Source organism: Hyalella azteca, unplaced genomic scaffold (genome assembly GCF_000764305.2).
Source record: "Hyalella azteca isolate HAZT.00-mixed unplaced genomic scaffold, Hazt_2.0.2 contig4675, whole genome shotgun sequence".
NCBI classification, from domain to species: Eukaryota; Metazoa; Arthropoda; class Malacostraca; order Amphipoda; family Hyalellidae; genus Hyalella; species Hyalella azteca.
In genome coordinates this window covers 383,125-404,146 of record NW_025934886.1, presented here as the reverse complement: position 1 = coordinate 404,146, position 21,022 = coordinate 383,125, and the positions used below count along the sequence as shown (strand labels likewise).

The following is a 21,022-nucleotide window of genomic DNA, read 5'->3' as shown; positions in this document are numbered from 1 at the left end:
TAAGGATAAGGGAGTCCTACAGGCGGTGCGGTAGGCAAGACTCCGGCATAGCTGAGGTTCTTTGTCCAGCTATGTCAGTGTCAGGCCCCTCGTACCAGCCCTCTGAACTTCAGTGTCCCGCCCCTCAGTGTCCTGCCACTCAATGTCCTGCCCCTCAGTGTCCTGCCCCTCAGTGTCCTGCCCCTCAGTGTCCTGCCACTCAATGTCCTGCCCCTCAATGTCCTGCCCCTCAGTGTCCTGCCCCTCGTGCCAGCCCTCTGAACTTCAGTGTACCTCATTGGTGCATACTTCTGCACAATTCGTCTGTAAAATGCAAGATCAAATAATAATAAAGCTTCGATTTCATCTGAACGTCGAGACCAAATTTCCTGCCGAATCCGCTAGAAGAACCCAATGTCATTTGTGAAATTTCCAAACATGAGCCGGAAATATCGGGAATTATATTAAATAAGCGGGAGAAAAATAAAGTCTTGCAAGAGCAACAGACCTTTTTCTATTCTAGAATATTGATTACTTTGATTAAGTGAAAATAGTATTTTCTACCCCAATTAATAAGCGTTTAAAAGCATATGTCTTATTCTAGGATGATGCTTGTATCAATTCCTATCAATAAATCTAGCACTGATGCGCGCTTTGGCAGGGACAAACTGCATCAGGATGACCCACATTAGATCACTATTTGGACTAGGACTAAGTGGATTATAAAGATAAAATCGCAATCTGTTATTGATACTTTCAAATCAATTAAAAAAGGTAATTACATTTTAAATATATATAAGATTAATGTGAATCAATATGTTTACCTTTTGTAATGTATCAACGATTATTAAACAAACATTTGATTCATCATCCTTAAATTGTGTTTTAATATTGACCAAGAATTATTCAATATTCTATATTAATTATGACATAATAACCAGAAATAACCTTAATATTATTGGCAGTAAGACACTTTTTGGCGCATTTTCTCATTTATGGAAAAATGCACTATTGTGCTCGCCATGTCCGTCTGTCCGTCTGTCCGTGACCTCAAGTTTTCGTCGACAAAAAAATGCGCTCTCTGTCACTCACTGCAGTGAGTGCTGAGTTATATTTTTAAATAAATTTTCCAATCATACATATGTCACAACTATTTAACCCCTTAATTTTGTTCGTGCATATCGGTTTTCAAGGACATTACGTTATAATGGTGAGGCAAAATAGTGAGGCAGGTACGTTATAATGGTGAGGCAAGATGGTGAGGCAGGTACGTTATAATGGTGAGGCAAAATAGTGAGGCAGGTACGTTATAATGGTGAGGCAAGATGGTGAGGCATGTACGTTATAATGGTGAGGTAAGATGGTGAGGCTTGCACGTTATAATGGTGAGGCAAGATGGTGAGGCTGGTACGTTATAATGGTGAGGCAAGATGGTGAGGCTAGTACGTTATAATGGTGAGGCTTGTACGTTATAATGGGACTCCATTAGGCACTTGGTGCTTGACGTACAGCCGTAGAATTACATTCAGTAAAGTCAAACGAACGTCCAATTTATTAACATTTATACAGTTTCGTGTTTTGCCAATACTAATTTAAATTGACAATTTTTGCGTATTTTCGCTGGATTATTAGTCATCTTGAATTTAATTAAAAGAATGTTTATTACTTTTTTATTTTGTTTTTATTGTGAAATTATAAGAAACATCACTCAAGGACCAATCACGGAAAAGTAAAAGTCATTAAGTGTCCCACGAACGGTTTCAAAAATTATGTTTTTTTAATGACACGCGATTTTAAAAATGACGGACATTTTCATGTTCCATGTAACATGAAATATTTTGAATTTAAAGAAGATAGCAATAAAAATATAAAACAATTTCCTATACAAATTAGATGAAGCTATCGGATCAAGCAAGCCTAATGAGACTGCTTTGTTAATGAATAATAAACTTGATTCATTTTTTTAATTCATCTGCAAACTACGAAAAGAGTTAACAGCGAAGTTTCATTGACCATCTCATAGTTCGGTTATAAAGAAAATAGAAAGAAATCCTATTTTAATCGTCCACACAATATGGTAAACGAAAACTGAAAACGAATGACGTAGAACAAGTTTATGCTATGGCAACAACACTATGTCGGGGTACAAAATTAGGAGGCTATGCAATATACCCGGTCGTCATGGCATTGAAGAATTTCATATATACGGCCTCATAAACGCTGAAATCCGCTATTGTTATTATTATTATTATTATTATTATTATTATTATAGACTGAAAACAAACATTACGAAATTACTTACAGTTTCGTCCGAAAATCGTTTTAAATGAAATCTTAAGTGCCGATTTAACATATGAGAAACTGTAAATGAATAGAAAAGCACTAAAATCTATTCAGACAATAGCACAAAAACATGAATCGTTGAATGGAAGTGCTTCTCAAGTCTGACTGGAAGCTTTGACGATGTCGAGTTGCTGGAACAGAAGGCTGGTAGGGGGCGCACGCGTCGGGCTTGGTGAGACGAAGTGAGACAACCCGCACCTGCTCAGTTGCACCTCAAGTCTGGAAGTGTGTGGACTGTGCGGGCTTTGCCAGCGTTGAGCTTTCTGGATTCCTGAATAGAAAGGTCAAGTTGGCCATTATGTTATTGGAAAATAGCTGAAGTGACTTACAGGAACGAACATAGACATTTAGTACTTTAGGAGTGTAGTTTTAAGCAAAAAAACTTGTTTCATTGTTGAATTGAGTTCATGATGCGAATGGTGAGAAGAGATACTACAGAGCCGACGCCGATATGTCGGTGTCGAGTTCTGTACTTGGGTTCAGCAGTGCCGCAGGTGACCAAGGATGGCTTGCAAGGTATTCAGGAGCCTCTCCGGGAGCTTTATCCTGCTGAAGGAGCGGTCTCTGCCCGTGGCATCGACTCGTGGTTGTCGGTTTGGTCAAACGGACTTCTGCTCGAGAATGTCGACGAGAACCAGAAAAAAGTAACCAGATTTTTTCCAATCGAATCCTTGCACTACTGCGCAGCAGTGCGATACGTCTTGGTTGCAGGCGGAGAAGAAGGAGTGCCTCGGTTCCTGCCTCTCGATTCACCGTTTGCCCGCAACCCCAACATCAGCCACCCTCCCCTCTTTGCATGCATAATGAGGAGGACAACTGGCATTAAAGTACTTGAGTGTCACGCGTTTATATGTAAACGCGAGACTCCAGCTAACGCTCTGGTGCGTTGCTGCTTCCATTCTTACGCTGACAGCATGTACGTCAGGTCCCTGGAGGTTGGTAGCAAGGGCGAAGGTGGTCCTAACTACGAAGTGGCGCGTGCTACTGAAGAGAGAGCCATTGAGATAGATTACACTGGTGACCTAAGCAGCGCTAACTCGGAAATTATCCCAGCCACACCCGGGGACTCGCCTCCTCAGGGTAAAATGTCCCCAAATACTGAAGATGAAACCTCAATTTTTAGTGGAGACGAAAATCATAAAATTTGGGCAGCTTCACAGCAAGAAGAAGTTTATGGTGGCACTGAGTATGGCACTATGAGGTCGGGTCAGAGTGCTGGTTCACTCTATGGCACAGCTGCTGGCTCCCGACCTCGACGACCCCGACAGATGATCATGAGATCCGTAGCTCCTCCGCCACCCCCGTCAGAAGCTGGCACGGATGTCGGCAAAGGAAAAAATAAAAATAAGTCAAAGAAAGATGATGATGATATGAATAGAATCACATCCAATGGCGGCCCAAGTCATCAGTCTTTCAACGGGAGTCTCACGCGTCCACAAAACGGTCATGCCGCCCCTAAGAAAGGCAAGATTCCCCGGCTTTTTAGCAGCTTAGCTGACCGAAAACCGAAACATCATCGCAATAATCCTCCGTTTGTTATGCTTCCTCAGACCCGTGGCATTATGGGTCCCATGCCACCACGGATGATGCCACCTCCTCATGGGCATCATGGTCCTCATATGATGCATCCTGGCCCCCCTCCCCCAATGATGATGCCACCACCTCTTGGACCCCCGCCCCTCATGGGGCCACTGGGACCACCATCTCATATGGGACCCCCACCGGCATATGCCGGGCCTCCAGGTCCACCATCTAGCATGGGTCATCATGGACCCGGCTCTCATTTGGGAATTCCTGGCCCGACACCGTACATGTTGGGTCCTCATGGCATTCCTCCTGCCCATATGATGCCTCCGCAACCAATTTACGGCTACACCTCGTCCATGTCACGACGCCCATCGTCACGGGCTGTGGAGGAACCAATTTACATGCCCTCTGCTCGCCCTATGAGCCCAACTGCTTCGTACCAGCCTGGCCACTTTCCCCACGAACGATACCTCATGCAGCATTACGCCACGACCGGCCGGCCTAACTACCCCCCTGGCAAAAGGGGCAAGAAAAAAGGCAACGAAGTGCCCGAGGAAATCTACGGTCGACGAGGTCACATGAACGAAAAAGCCTTCGCCCAGAGCATCAGGGCTGAACAGAGAGCTCGTTCCTACACATCACTTGCTGGGCTAGGAACTGACTCCATGAACAACAAGGATAGAGAAATTCTTCAGATGGTCCATGACCTTGACCTAAGCGGAGACGAGATCGAGCGAGCTGAACCCAGACCTGGAGTCTACCGACCGTCCTCTGCCACTGTTGCTTCTAGAAACTCCAGGACTTCGAGGCGGTAAGAAAAATTGCGAGTTTAGTTTGTTATACTTTCATAAAATCATCCATTAAATTTTCCCGCAAATATTCCTTATTCATTTACCAGATACCTTAGACGACATATATTTTAGGGTTCCTTGGCACCTTATCATTGGAGACAGCTCATCATTGACGCATTTTATCATTGGGAATTTTCATCATTTCATTCTTTACCAATTTTACCTAAAATTACCTAACATACATACATTTTAAAATTACCTAACGAGCTCGATACATTCCCGTATGTAAGAAAGAACGAGTGTACGGTACTAGTGCAACGGCTTCATTTGAAGAGTTAAAATCTACCGCTCAAATGAAACGTTAGTCACGTGATTCAATTGACTAGAAATAAGCTCTTGAAAACATGTTTTTTAAAAGAGTCAAACGTACATTTGTTATCATGATGGTCCTAGAAAGTCCTGCGTTTGCATTAAACGTGTCGGCATCATTTTGCCTTTACTTGTTAATTGGTAGAATTGACGTAAATCTTGCGTTTTTGTCGTGTGACCTGTCAATGATAAAAAATAAGAATATTCATCATTTAGATTCTCATTTGATAATATAAGAAGAAAATATATTGATTTGTTAATTAACATATTTTTCTGTAAATATATTGGTCCATACTGTTATCAATATTATAAATAATTACTGTAAATGTCTCTTGTAACTATTATATTTATTCTAGAAAAATCAAGATGCCGAAACCGAAGCGTATATAAATTAATCAATCTTTTTTTTTTCTTTCGGAAATCGCAGCATCAAGTAATTTGATCTTTTTCCTGAATTCACTCTTTTGGATTAAATCTCGCTAATTCAAGTTATAATTTTCAAATATCAAGTACTATCTATTGCCTTGAATGTTATGCGCGACTGTTCCCGCGATGTTCAAACGATGCTAATACGCGCTGAAGAACGATATTTTTGCTCATTAATGAAGAAACTATACTTGCAGCTTTGCCAAAAATGAACGGAATCAGAATTCAGGCTTACAAAGTCTATTTAATCAGTATAAAATTTCCCCTTTTTGATTAAAAGTACTGTGATCGGAATTGTATTCGTCCAGTCATTACGAACAACTTCTGCTGGCAAGACCTTCGCTTTTAGATTGTGCATGTTATTGGTTTCGCAGGGTGGAATTCTAGAGTTGAACGTCTGGACCGTTACACTTATCGTATGAGAATTATTCATTTTCATGTGTTATGTGAATGATTCATTCATTCTCTAGAGAGATTCATTCATTCTCTCTTTAGAGAGAGAATGAATTGTAATCCTTAACACATTGAAACTTCCAAGCGGTACTGAGCAAATAGGCGAAACTGCTCGCTCATATTTTCACTGAAATATTCTGTGAATATTTTCAATTCCATTCTGTGTGTTGACATTGCAGTTAACTTACTTAAAGTTTATTGTGAGAAATAATCTTATGTTTTATATCAGAGTCAATAAAAGTTTGTAAACGGGTAGGAAGTCTTTAAGCAAGAAGAAAACACAAATGTAAAAAGAAGAAAACATTCTGTAATTGTAAAAATATGACACTATTCGGGTGAATAACACATATTATTAATGTAAATCAATGATATCACCATGTCTTTGGCAAGCGACTAGATATTCATACTGATACAATATATACTGATACCACATTTATACTGACACAAGATAATTATACAATTGGCATTCGACTAGAATCACTAGATCTATCTACTGAAATGATATATACAGATACTATACGTATACTGACACAAGATTGTATGCTTTTGGTAATAGTGGAAATCGACTATATAATTATAGTGATATGGCGGCTTGCGGCGTATATATAGAATGGACCGTTACGTGCAGCGCTACGTGCGTCAGGTCGACAAGTGGCGGCCAAGTTTACGCAGTCAAGCGCCGCTCCCCCGACCAGTCAAACTCCGCGTATAACGGAACACTGTGGCGCACAGCACAGCCTGCGGTGCTGTGCACTGCAGTGCTGCTGTGCAGAGGCCTGCAATACAGGCTGTAAGTTAGGAAACTCAAGACCAAAGATAACAAGTTCGAAGTTATAAGAATGAGCTGGTATTGCAACTTTGCAAGGTAGGGGGCAACGTATCAAACTGTGTACGGTTGCTGGTATAAGAGCGAAGTCAAGAAGACAATAGTAATTAAATGGTAAGACAATAGTAACTAGATGGCGATCACAACGAAAAGTTTACGGATATATATGAACATTTATTGCGTAAGCTTAGGGTAAAATTTTATCTTGAAGTGTGTTATAATGGTGCAACCTTTACAATGATATTTAGTTGTCGCAGTTACGTTTACATCTCCGATAAGGGCAATTGCATTAAAATTAATAATCCTTAATAGTGAATTCAACTGAACGATGCACGATACAGTACAGTGAATTAAATTTATTCATGAATAATCGATGTGTTACATGCGAACTGAGTTCTAATCTTGTTTTGTCTCTCCCTCGATATGCCTCAGCTACCTTGCCTGATTGCGTGGCATGTCCCAGACGAGTGCCTTGACTCTTGAACACACTCAAAGAAATAAATGGCTAAATATAGAGACTCTCTTTTTACTTTTCTTTCGTTGGTAAAAACCCGGCATTATTTGGTTTTACCCAATAGTGGGTCATCGTGACCCAGTTTGGTCCGGTTATAGCGCACGTCAGTGCTGCGTCCGCTTTTAACTCGCGCTGCGGGTAAAAAAGAAGTGTGTCATGAAAAAGTGTGTATGAATACTTCATGTTTTTGATTACAGTCTGAGTCGTCTGCTCAGTAATACAGACACGTTTGGTTGCTGCATGCAGCTATACCATTGGTCCGATGTGAATGTCGAAAGGCTGTAACGTTGGTCGGCGTGAATATTGAAGGCTGCATTACATGTCAATATGAACCTTTAAAGAATGTACCATTCACTGGTTTAAATGTCGTAAGACAGAATCATTTACCGGTGCCAAGGCCGAAAGCCTGATCATTTACCGGTGCAAAGACCGAAAGACTGCATCATTTACCGGTGCCAAGGCCGAAAGACTGAATCATTTACCGGTGCAAAGGCCGAAAGACTGAATCATTTACCGGTGCCAAGGCCGAAAGACTGAATCATTTACCGGTGCAAAGGCCGAAAGCCTGATCATTTACCGGTGCAAAGACCGAAAGACTGCATCATTTACCGGTGCAAAGGCCGAAAGACTGAATCATTTACCGGTGCCAAGGCCGAAAGACTGCATCATTTACCGGTGCAAAAGCCGAAAGACTGCATCATTTACCGATGCAATGGCCGAAAGACTGCATCATTTACCGGTGCAAAGGCCGAAAGACTGCATCATTTACCGGTGCAATGGCCGAAAGACTGCATCATTTGCCGGTGCAAAGGCCGAAAGACTGCATCATTTACCGGCGCAAAGGCCGAAAGACAGCAAAGACTCTTCCGTGTTTTTGGAACATAAAACATCGTTTCACATTTTCAAACGGAAGGATTAGTTGGAACTGAACGGTGATTCAATGACGGTGAAGTTTGTCATGAACGGTGATTCAATCATTCAATAGATTCTGCGGAAAAAATAAGTACGCACTATTTAATAGGATCATATAGCAAAACTCTCATGTTTTGGGACTTCTTGATCCTTAATAAGGTCCTTATCTTTATCCTTAATGATGAAGTTCTTGATCCTTCCGTATAATTCTTGACTACATTATCCTGTGTGCATTAAAACATGTATATATAAAAAGCTCACCATCTTTTGTACATGTCAGTTTTATATAGTGTAAGTAACACAAAAAAACCTCACCATTTAGCAAATAATTCTGTTTCTGTTTAAAATTGGAAGGCTTTTGCTCTCAGACAGAATGCCTCTTATTAGATAATTTTCAAATACTTTACTATCTTCAAATGGAATCCTGGCTCGACTTAACTGCTGAATTTTTGGACTGGTCCATTCATTTTCATGGTCCATTCATTTTCATTCAAAATATGATAAATTATTATGACATTTTCTTGGCGACTTACCTCCTGAATTATTGGACTGGTCATGAAACTACATTTCCATTCAAAATATGATGAATTATTATAGCATTTTCTTAGTGATTTAACTCCTGAATTTTTGGACTGGTCATGAAACTACATTTCCATTCAAAATATGATGAATTATTATAGTATTTTCTTAGTGATTTAACTCCTGAATTTTTGGACTGGTCATGAAACTACATTTCCATTCAAAATATGATGAGTTATTACAGCATTTTCTTAGCGACTTAACTAAAAGAGAGCGCGGAATGTTAACGTATTAGTATATTAGCTTTGAATGTTGATCAGTACGCTGAAAGCTGGCAACCGTCATGGCGGCAGGTAGACGTGAGGAGAGTTTTGGGTACAGCGGCTTGCCCATCACGGCGTCATCATCATTCCTTTCTCTCCTGACTTGACCGCTGGACGCTTGTGCCCACTGCTGAAGAGCTGCTTTTAAAATACCCTGCTGTGTGTGCCCAGTGCCCACCCACTATCCTTAGTATCCTTCGAGGATATCTTTAGTTTTCCTTCGTAGTATCCTCTCTACGCATCCTTGTTGTTCCAACGTTTTTGTGCCTTGGTCAACGTCGTTGGTTTTCCTGGCTCTTCACCTACGTGAAATGACTTCTCCATTTACCAGCGTTACTTATCAACTTATCATCGGGCAAAAATCGTAATATTTCGCATTACAATATTCCATGTTACAATAGTCCGCAATTATAATAGAATTTGTAATTTAAGTGCAATAGAATTGCTCAAAAGAACTTACGAGATTATTTTTGTTTTCAACAAAAATTCTTGATAATATTTATACCGAGTGAGCTTTTGTCTAATAGATTGGGCACTGCCAATGCGCACGCATTACTGATTGGCTGTAGGTACTGCGCATGCATGTGCAGCACTGATTGGCTGTAGGTACTGCGCATGCATGGGCAGCACTGATTGGCTGTAGGCACTGCGCATGCATGGGCAGTACTGATTGGCTGTAGGTACTGCGCATGCATGTGCAGTACTGATTGGCTGTAGGTACTGCGCATGCATGTGCAGTACTGATTGGCTGTAGGAACTGCGCATGCATGGGAGGTACTGATTGGCTGTAGGTACTGCACATGCATGTGCATTACTGATTGGCTGTAGGTACTGCGTATGCATGTGCAGAACTGATTGGCTGTAGGTACTGCGCATGCATGGGCAGTACTGATTGGCTGTAGGTACTACGCATATGCATGTGTGGCAGTACTGATTGGCTGTAGACACTGCGCATGTATAGGCAGTACTGATTGGCTGCAGACACTGCGCATTAACTAACTGTACCCGTCTGTTGTGCGCAATATTGTGCGTCTAGTTCCTATCAGGCGTCGCCACGTCCTTGAGTTTGAGATCAGAGGCGCGGACAGAAAAAATTACGTGCCCTAAATACCATCGATCGCGAGCACGCGCTGAGATCCGGTTTTCTAACTTCGTGGACTACTTGAAAATCCCGAATCTGTTTTAAAATTAATATTATTAAATATTATAAATATTATTAAATATTATAATATAATTAACTAGAGGCCTCAAATTTTCATTCGGTACTAAAATATTTGTCAAATTTTTTGTTTATGGTAACAGGATTCCATAAAGACTTGAATATTCTTGTATTACAAACATGAATGGGCATCTACCCGTTTCATAAATCGTGTATGGATGAGAAATTGATATGAACCCTTCTTTTTGAACGTATGAAAAAATTAAACTTTACCTTTTTAAGTTAAACTTGACCAAGTTTAGTGCTGTGCATTTAGGTCATTGTTGTAGGTAGTTTCTTTAAGATATTTTTTCATGTACTGCGCTTATTTTGCATTTATATTTACGTTACAACGCTTGTATTCATTACTGCAATTTTTAAATGAAGTTAAAAACGCGATTTCAACTCGTGATAAGTTCGATAAAGTTGACGATCACAACCTACGTCGCAACGATGTGCTCTCACCATCACTTTGCGTCACCACCACAACCATCAGCACTATCAACTCCACCACCCATTATACATGGCTCATAAACTTTACAATTCGGCAGTATGTGCACCACTCAGCTACTCATCACACATGGCTCATAAACTTTACAATTCGTCTGTATTTACACCACTCAGCTACTCATCATACATGGCTCATAAACTTTACAATTCGGTAGTATGTACACCACTCAGCTACTCATCACATCTATCACAATCTAATACCGGAGACATTTTGCTCTCCACTCATTCATTACCGTATGCAATATTTTTTATTATTAAATACGATATAAATGTTTACAATATTTTAAAAGGTTGGTTCTTAGCTAGAGTTATTTTTACCACCCTCCCGGGGCATTAAATTTCTTTTGCGTAAATAAGGGCGTGTTTTAATTCAGTCATACACATTCATAACGGCTACACTCAATTGTGTTTCGGAGTCAAATTCATCTTTTGTCACGTTAACTAGGGTAAGTAGATTAAATATGTAGATAATAATTATTGTGAAATAAAGGGGCTAGATTTACTGCCTGATGGTGAAATACTGAACCTTATGACTGGTTTATTAATTGTGTAACAAAGCCCTTACATTAATAATGTTCAGCCGGCTCACTGACACTTTAATAGTCAGCCGGGCTCGTAAATGTCAGCGACATACTTGGCTGTCAACGGGACACTTATAGGGATACTTATTTGTCAGCGAGACGATCAAACTGTCAGCAACTAAGTGTCAGAAGACTCTAAGTCTGTCAGCAAAGACACTTGACTCGGTAGCGGAGAGTTACCTTCCTTAACGCCGTATCAATCAAGTCTGTTGATAATATACAAGCTCTCTTTCCATCTATATATTTTAGCAGATGCGTCTGGAATCACGCATATATGGTAAATTTAAAATAAATTAATAGTATTAATTTATTGATACTAGTAATTTAAACTAAGTATTAATTGTTTTATACTCATACTTCCTGGTGAATTCAGCGGATTTAACGAAAATTTTTAGTCGAGGTATCAAATATCGCTCCCTCTTATATTGTAAAATATTATGTCATGATTACAAAAGTTATGATTTAGCTTGAACATATTGAACTTTGGATCATGGCCTGTCTTGTTCCGGTGTGTGACCACCTCCAGAAATGGAGTCTGGAGAAACTGGAAGTAGCGAGGTCAGACGTGTACTCACAATTAGAGTTATAAGAAAATAAAAACCCTGCTATGAATTCTTCAGCGCTTACTTTGAAAGAAATTGCTGCCTGCAAGATTTTTGCGGTGAAAATATATTAAATTTTTATTGACCGTGTAATATTATTCTCGATATTTTGCAAGGTTACGTCGTTCTAAGTCGTTCTATATTGTCGTTCTACGTTTCTAAAATGTAATTAATATTATTATCTATCAAGTAGTAATTATTCATTTGTTTGATGTAAAATTAAAATATTCCTGCAGCCATTTTATATTAGATCTGTAAGTGCTTCAAAAAATTTTGAACAAAAAAATAATGCAGTTTATGGATTGGCTGTTAGAAGCAACAGAGGTGTGTAACAAAAAATCGATTCCCTCAGCCATTTTCAATCCAAAATGTTTAATGAATATTATAGCTATACGTTTTATGTGGTTTAGAATTGTCTTGCTTCTAATTTCTTATGCTTTTCCCAGTATGAATTTATTTAAATAATTTCAAATAACACTGCGTGAAGACTGGAATTAATTATCATGAAGTTTACCAAAAATTTACATTATCTATGACAACAGGAGGTCCTCTTAACTCAAAAATGGGCTCCATTCTAATCTATTGTTTCCATCTCGAAAAATAAGTTCTCAAGCTATCTATATAATTGCTATCTATGACTGAAAAATATTCGAAAAGCGTTTGCTGTTGCTACGTGTATATACTTTCTTGTACACTTAGCGGCCCAAGTACACGTAGCGATGGATTTCTCGTTTATTATTGGTGGGTTTATTCTAAAAAGCCGAAATTACAGCTGACGTAGTAGTAACTCTTAATTTTTTATAGTAACTCTTAACTTTTATGATAGTACGGCCCAGAACGGGAGGCTCTTCAGCTGAGCATTTGTAAAGGTCGGCCAGAATAAGGCGACTTCAACGCCGCTCAAGTACCGATCTCGAGCGACGTACTTCGTGTAGGATAGTTAGTTTTTTTCGTCTCGAGCGACGTACTTCGTGTAGGATAGTTTGCTTTTTTTTTCGTTCAGTCTATATTTAGACAAAGCGGCTAGAATCTATTGTCATATGGTCTCTTATATTAATAATTTAAATCTAAGATATCAATAATTTCTCCCATGGTGGATTAGTACTTGCAAAGATTTTATTCTATGTGGATTCTATTGCATTAAAAACGAGGCAGTGAATTGTTTCTCGCTCCATGCTCATGATATCTGGTGACCTGTAGCCTTCATAGTTTAAATTATATTCCTGCCATTTACTACTGATATGAATGAAGTAATTTTCAAATTCCTTTTTTGAAGTGAATATTGATATTCGGAATATATTCCTCACGCATGCATCTTTAATTGAATCTTCGTGTTTTTGTATTTATTCCTCATGAGTTTATCTTCAATTAGCTTTTAATTATCATCTTTAGTTCAATTTTTGCCATTGTGCCATGTTGCTTCAAATTCTTCTTGCATATATGGACTGTTTGGTATATATTCATTCATCAAACTTACCAAGTTTTTCTCGCAACCTAAGTTATTTTAGTGTATATTTTAGCCTGTACAGTGCCGCTTTTTTCTGGGGTCTTTTTTTGTCAGGAGTCGGGGAGCGACTCAGTGACCTACTGAAATACTATGTTTTTTTGCTCGACTCTTTGAGGTTCCTAGCTGCCGCCGTTGCTTCTTGCTTTCACAGACTTCAGCTTTCACAGATCTGATGTTACGTCTTAAAGACTGTTGAACAATTATAAGAAATATTCTAGTTTAGAATGATTTATTTTGACAATTGTTTCTTCGTTTTGCTTGTACAGGCAAGGAAAAAGATGTTTGTGACGTTGGATGATTTTTAGTAAAAATATTGTATAAATGCATTGATAATTGCAGGTATGGTTGGTTATGTGATATATGCGGGTATGATTTTTTTATAAATATGCATTAATAATATACAGGAAAGACACGAGGCACAGTCACAAAAGAAAAACCTATAAATAAGTTATGTTTAGTTATTACTGCCATTCATTTCAACAGAAAATTTTACCGTGTTTGAAAATTTCCGAATATTTTCAAGGATAAATGTGTAATAAAAAAATTAACTCGCGGGAAAATTACATTTACAAATGGCTCTTATTTGTCTTAAGATTTTTCCTATCTTGACGTATTCTCCATGAGTGATGAGTATGAGAGTGAATTTTTATACCACCTTTGTATTCATATTCTAGTAGACACTGCATGGCTGGGAAAAAATAAAAGTCTACTGTCTGATTCATCAAAATCATCTCGATTCAAAAACTGCTGTTTTGTTGAGCCCCATCCACCGAAATTATTAAAAATTTGTTTTAAAATATACCCTTAATTCAATCTAGAACTAATGAGTATTTTAACATGCTAATGAATATAATTGCTGATGTCTCATCAGGGAATACTTCCAACATTGTACAAATTACCGGGGTCCTATCTCAAATTAACGTGTTCAACAAACACCGCTTTCTAAAGCAAAGACACAATGAAGACTCATGTGGAGTAGCTGTATCGTTGTCATTTATAATATATTAGTTATTCTTTATAATTTATTACGATAGAGAGATAGCAATTAGGCTCATACTCTGTCTCATCCGCGTCTGTGGTTTATGGCTTAGCGTTGCCCAACATAGACTGACAAATAAATCTTGAAATTATGTGGTACCAAGAGAGAGTAAGTACCCACATTTAGCATGCAAATGCTTGCATTAACGTCGAGTTTAAGATGATAATCCGAGAGCTAGATGGATTTGGTCGGCATTTTATATACCTAGTAGCTAAATTATTCGACCCACATTTAGCATGCAAGTGCTTGCATTAACATAAAGTTTATGATGATAATCCGAGAGATAGATGAATTTGGTCGGCATTTTAGTAGCTAAATTATTCGCTGAATGGCGTTAGAGGAGCGGCACTGCGCTTGCATGAGGTTAGTTAGACGGAGAAAGCTGGTCCGGGTTTGCGACGTCTCGGCTAGACGTGCGCCACTAAAATCGGTGTCACTCAAGCGGCCGGCGCTGCGTGGAAGAAGGTCATGAGACGTAACAACCTCCTGGGCCTGTACTTTTTAAAAAAATTATAAAGATAATTTAAAAAAATTAAAAAGAGATTGTAAGTTCATCAGTCAATCATTGACGGCCTTTCAAGCAAAATCCAGCAATCATAGACAAGAAAATAGAGCGTAAGTACTTACGTTTACTTAGCGAGTTTTGAAAGTACAGCTGAACTGCGGCATACTGATCCTTTTATATCTTAGTTTTATCATCAAATGAAGAGATAAATATTTTTCTGAGGCATAAATCTCAGAGTTGCTCAACGGTTAAGATCATCAAGATTGTAGCTGCGAGTTGGGGGTTCGAAGTTCACAACTGGTTGTAAGATTGATCAGCTCCTGAACTGCTGCTTCCTGATCCTTTTTTTATTGGATCATCCAATAAAGCATTAAACATTTTTCTCAGATATAAATCTAGGATTGGCCGATTGGTTAAAATCATCTAGATTTTAGCAGCGCGTCGAGGGTTCGAAACCCGCTACTAGCTGCGAAAAATTTTGGTCTACATTGTCCGGGTGGAGTGAAAATTGGACAAATTTACATACTGTAAACGGTTATACTTTTTGTATATACGAGCTTCTGCAAACGCCCAACTTCGCACTAAGTGATATAAATAACTACATCATTCGGGTCAACGATGGTATTCTTCAATGTAAACTTTGGATGAGAATTTTTTCCGTTGGAAGCAATGCAAATAACTTAGAATATCTCTCGCCAGGGTACAGCGGTCACTGTACTCCCAGCTATGTAGGGATGGGCAGATGCTCGAAGCTTCCTTGCAAGTATGCCAGCCATGTAACCTGCCAGAACCACTCCTAACATTTGACTTTGAAAACCACTCCTAATTAACAAACATTTGACACTGAAATAACGTTGATTAAAAGTTGTTTCAACGAAATCAACTCGTAATCAACGTCAAGTGCCAATAGCACTGGCGGTCTCTGGTTCAATGCATTTGTGGCGCTACTTTTTTTAACAAAATCAACATATCGCAATACGAGATCTGGTGATCAGTAACGATTCCAAATTACGTTGCACTCAAATTACTTGATTGGAACTGTCCATATGAATCGTACACTACGCTATTTTACCTCATGATTTATCGTACGTTTGCTATTTTACAGCACGATTTACCGTACGTTTGCTATTTTACAGCACGATTTACCGTACGTTTGCTATTTTACAGCGCGATTTACCGTACGTTTGATTTACCGTACGTTTGTTATTTTGCAGCGAGAATTTATCTTATGCTATTTTACATTGCGATTAACCGTACGTTTGCTATTTTACAGGGTGATTTACCGTACGTTTGCTATTTTACAGAGCGATTTACCGTACGTTTGCTATTTTACAGCGATAATTTACCTTATGCTATTTCACAGCGCGATTTACCGTACGTTTGTTATTTTACAGCGCGATTTACCGTATGTTTGCTTTTTACAGCGCGATTTACCGTACGTCTTTCATCACTTCCAACAAGGTCGTCCAGTCTGATTTTTTTAGCCAAGGCTTTGCATTGAGTGAACAACTCAGTGCCCGATACCTGGTAACTTCGTACATACTCAGGGAAATTAGTGACACTTTGCCCAAATAAAGATGATCATTTACCATTCTGACCCAGCTTGGCCCGGTAAAAAAAAGGCTACTTTTTTCTCGGCATGAAATTCTTTCTCGCACTGCATAAGAGCCTGAATAACGGTAACTAATATAACTAATATAACGTAAAAATAATAATTTTATCTTATACTGCGCATGGTTAGAGGTGAGGTATATCAAGAATTATTGAACCTCCATACGACGCCAGCTTTTTTGGAGAATGAACTTCTATCATTTCGCAATGTGTTTTGAACACCGAGCAAATGCTAAAATCTTGCCTATTTCAGCAACCGCTTTACTTTCGTTAGAAATTTGTCGTTTTGATTGAAATTTGTGGACTTTAATTGTTTTGAAATTAAGTGAGGAAACTTCTCCGTTAGAAATAATATTTTTATCCTTTAAAGCAACATTCGAATTTTCTTAATTTTAGTTAAATTAGAATAAGTTCAAGTTTAGTTTTAACCTCAATTTATTGCATGGCTTGCAAGATGGCTGCCGGTTCCTTATGAGAAGTAGAGTTGGGGGAGAGTAAAATATAGAGAGAGAAGAAAAAAATAGAGAGAAGAAAAACTGTAGAGAGCGAGAGAGAGAGAAACATTGCATCTATAGGCCTAAAACTGGCGTAGGCTGGTTTGCTGGACCACCCAAGAGGCTTCTTGTGTCTTGACGCATTCTCGCCGTGCTGCTGTACTGTGGAGCCTTCATATTGTCAGTTGTGCTTAATTTTGTAATTTTGTTCAAAATACTTCTACCCTATCTTGTTTGTTTTCAATGGATTTGTGTGAAACTAATCTAGTCTGAAACTAATCTAATCTAATCTCTCAAGTCTCAACTAATCTCTGAAATTTCCTCAGTGCAGGCATTTGATTGATATTTTTCCGAGCACATCACAAGCATCTTGATAATTATATCACTTCATTCACTGCCAAACCACCTTAATTTTCAAGCATTTATGCCTTCACGCTACCATCATTACCCACACCGTCACCACCATGGTGACAGTTAACCATCACCACCATGGTGACAGTTAACCATCACCACCATGGCTGTCTCTTATACACATCTAGATGTGTATAAGAGACAGGGGTTATAGCTGAGGTTATGAAGGGTTATAGCTGAGGTTATGAAGGGTTATTGCTGAGGTTATGAAGGGTTATTGCTGAGGTTATGAAAGGTTATAGCTGAGGTTATGAAAGGTTATTGCCGAGGTTATGAATAATTATTTCTGATCTACCTTAACCTTAATGAACTTGGGTTAATTATGAACACTTTGGAAAGTTATTATAATAAGTATTGAATAGATTTCAGCATAGCTCCCTACATTGTTCTCTCAGTCGCTATAGGCAACATGCTTCTCTGTCTAACATCTTAACCGCAGTCGGTGTCCGAATTTCGGATGAGAAACATTAGTTGCCACATCAGTATTTCTTGCAGTGGTTGCCTACAGTAGCGTGGTCTGAAGAAAAGTAACTAAGAACGTTCTATGAAGTGATTATTTGCATTATTTTTATTAGAGTTTTTACAGCGATGTTTGTCTTGCGAATTGTATTGATTTATACTTTGTATTGATGTATACCTTGTGTTGATGCGTACTTTGTTTACAGGTAGACCGTGCGGAGGCCGGCTTGTCTGATGGTTCGTGGATTGCATCAAGACTTCAGCTTCCGCGAAGTCCGTCAAGTCTTTTATCTGCATCAAGACTTCAGCTGCCGCGAAGTCCATCAAGTCTTTTATCTGCATCTAGACTTCAGCTTCCGCGAAGTCCATCAAGTCTTTTATCTGCATCAAGACTTCAGCTTCCGCGAAGTCCGTCAAGTCTTTTATCTGCATCAAGGCATCAAGACTTCAGCTGCCGCGAAGTCCATCAAGTCTCTTCATTTCATCAAGACTATGGATATGACTTGCCATCTTAGCTCACCAGCCTCAGTCTTTATATACGAGTATAACAAAGTCATATATAATCAACTATTCTTATTGAAAAATCTTATCTTGAAGAAAGCTTAAAGTTTATTTCCTTGAACGCTTGAAAAACTACATGATTATTCAATTGTTTGTACGTTATTGAATTAGTTAATCGTTTGCATACGTTTCTTTTTAAGTTAATACATGTCATTCACTGAGACTTTTTATGTTGACATCGAAGACTCAATTCATATTTTTATTTATATGTAAGACTCAGTATTTTTCTTAATTATGTGGCGAATTTAACCTTTATGAGATTATTTAGCTTAACTCATTTGTTATCCTCATGTGAGTTGAACTTTTCGGATAGGCGCAATTGTGGCTTCTATACACTCAGAGAAATGTGCAATACTTTGTCTAAATAGCGATTCACCTTTTGCCCTAATGTGGATCGTCCTTACTAAGTTTCATGCAGAAAAAAGCCGTAACAGTGTTACACACAAAAAGGTGTCACTATTTTTGTTAAAATGATCCTTACATTTTTCACCGTATATAGGTAGTGTTTTATAATTTCCATAGTGTTTATATAATTGAAAAAAAATGATTCAGTAATGACAATTCACATATTATTTATAATTGTTGCATAAAGCTTCTCACGATGAAACATACATACATGCACTGGATTTTTAATGAACGAAACCAAAGTCTCTCTCAGTTTAAAATACAGTTGAAAATAGTGGTGTTTTAAAGCTATAAATTCATAGTTCACTCGTACAAATGAGTGAGATCTGTCCAAATACTGATGCACTTTCTTGATCTTGTGTGAGTGCAGCTGAAATCATCCTAATCAATTTTAGCTCGGAAAAAGTAGCAGAAAGTGTGTCAATGTTTGGACAACATGACACATTCATTTATGTGAGAGTAGTTGCTTCTATTAAAGCCTTAATTTTCATGCATAGTTCTTCAAAAGTCGCGTCTTGTTTACAGTGTAGGTTTTAGAAGAGAATACGGTTATCAGTAATAACCTTAATTATTGATTAAGATTAATAGTTCTTTAATTGTAAATAGTTTTTGATTTAAAGCAGAATGCGACTCACATGTGTAGATTTAACCTGGAAATTGTTGTTGCATATCTGATAAGAAACATGGCTAGCTTTTAAAAAATTTAACTCTACGCGCGGAGAAAAGAGCGAGAGTTGTCCAAGTATCGATATTTTTTTGTCATTGTGTTGGTCATTTGGGTACCAGCTACTTGTAGAAAGTGTAGCACTATTTGGACAATATGATCCGTTTTTTTCTGAGTATAGGCTGTCTGGCAATAAGTGGAACTTTAAGGAAGATTTTTAACAATGAAAGTTTTGAGTGTCGCATTGTATCTTTATTTCATGTTTCGCCGTTCAGGTCGGCATTTTCGACAATTTTATAGAAGTTTCCGCCCTTATTTCCTAAATATTTTATTTTTGCTACAAATTTAAATGTATTTATCGGAGAAGCAGAAAATGGCCTCATGTTTATTTCTACTTCATCAAGTTAAGGAAGGTTTCGCGTTGACTTTTTGTGAATAGGAGACTATAAGTTGAGTAAATGTGTCTGGTTAACTCTAAATTTGTCTGGTTAAGAGATCGTCAATTGGCAATAATTTGCGGCCAATGTTCAAGAGGTTTGGACACTTGATGTGTCTGTGACACCAGCCCACTTACCCACTCACTTGGGCATAGTGGCCCACAGTTCAGAGTACCAAGATTGGAGCAGTGAGTTGTGGGTTTGATCCCAGCTACCTGCTAAAGTTCTGTTCGAGGCCGGATGGTTAAGCAGAGCAGAATTGAGGCAGTGAGTTGCGTGTTCGAGAAGGCAACAAGTTGTTAATTATGTTGTGCGATGTTAAAAATCGGCGACATAATCAACCTTGACACCGCTCTTTACTTCGCCACCACTTATGTCATTCGTTGATTTACTTTAGAAAATTTTGTTTTTATTCAGGCTTTGCTTAGAAACTCGTTTCTCGTTGACCGTTTCAGGATTTATTGAATATACCATATGATTTAGCTCATACGCAATGCTCATTCTATTGTATGTGTAAAAAGCAATAACCTGTAGAAGAGGAAGATGGTGAGCCGGAACTGTGTTGTGTTGGAAGTTTGATGGTGAGCCGGAATGTAGCTCATAAGAAGTTTGCAGCATTTGATGTGTAAATAGTGTAGTTATACATGCTATTCTTACTCATACCATGTAATCCATTGAATAATTGAATCTATGGACGCTTTCCGAGCGAAAAATGCCTATTATTAATTCCTTAATACTGAAAATGCATAATGAATACTGATGACATAGAAACAAAAAGTAATAAAAGCAAATGGATTGAAATAAAATAAGATTGCATCGGAAACCAAAATTGTAATGCGCCAGTAACGAACTCAGATTCGGAATTTATTTTGAGGTTTAAAATCTTTGGCCGGAATTTTCCCCTTGCATTTCATTGCTCTGGCAAGAAATGTCCCATATTTGACGTTGTAGATATACCAATATTGAGAGGTATGAGGGTTTCTTACTTCACTATTTTTTATTTACTTCGTCTTCCTTGTTCATTTAGTTGCCAAAAACAATTTGGATTTGCGAGAA

The 21,022-nt window shown here is 38.4% G+C and overlaps 1 protein-coding gene across 1 annotated transcript; it reads left to right on the top strand.

The window, feature by feature from the left end:
• Positions 1 to 2,539: 2,539 nt before the first annotated feature.
• On the top strand, positions 2,540 to 20,679 carry LOC108673795. Its single transcript, XM_018161666.1, has 2 exons — positions 2,540 to 4,660; positions 18,106 to 20,679. Exons 1-2 carry the CDS (start codon positions 2,730 to 2,732, stop codon positions 18,107 to 18,109), a joined length of 1,935 nt encoding a protein of 644 aa, XP_018017155.1. The 5' UTR covers positions 2,540 to 2,729; the 3' UTR covers positions 18,110 to 20,679.
• The last annotated feature ends 343 nt before the right edge of the window (positions 20,680 to 21,022 follow it).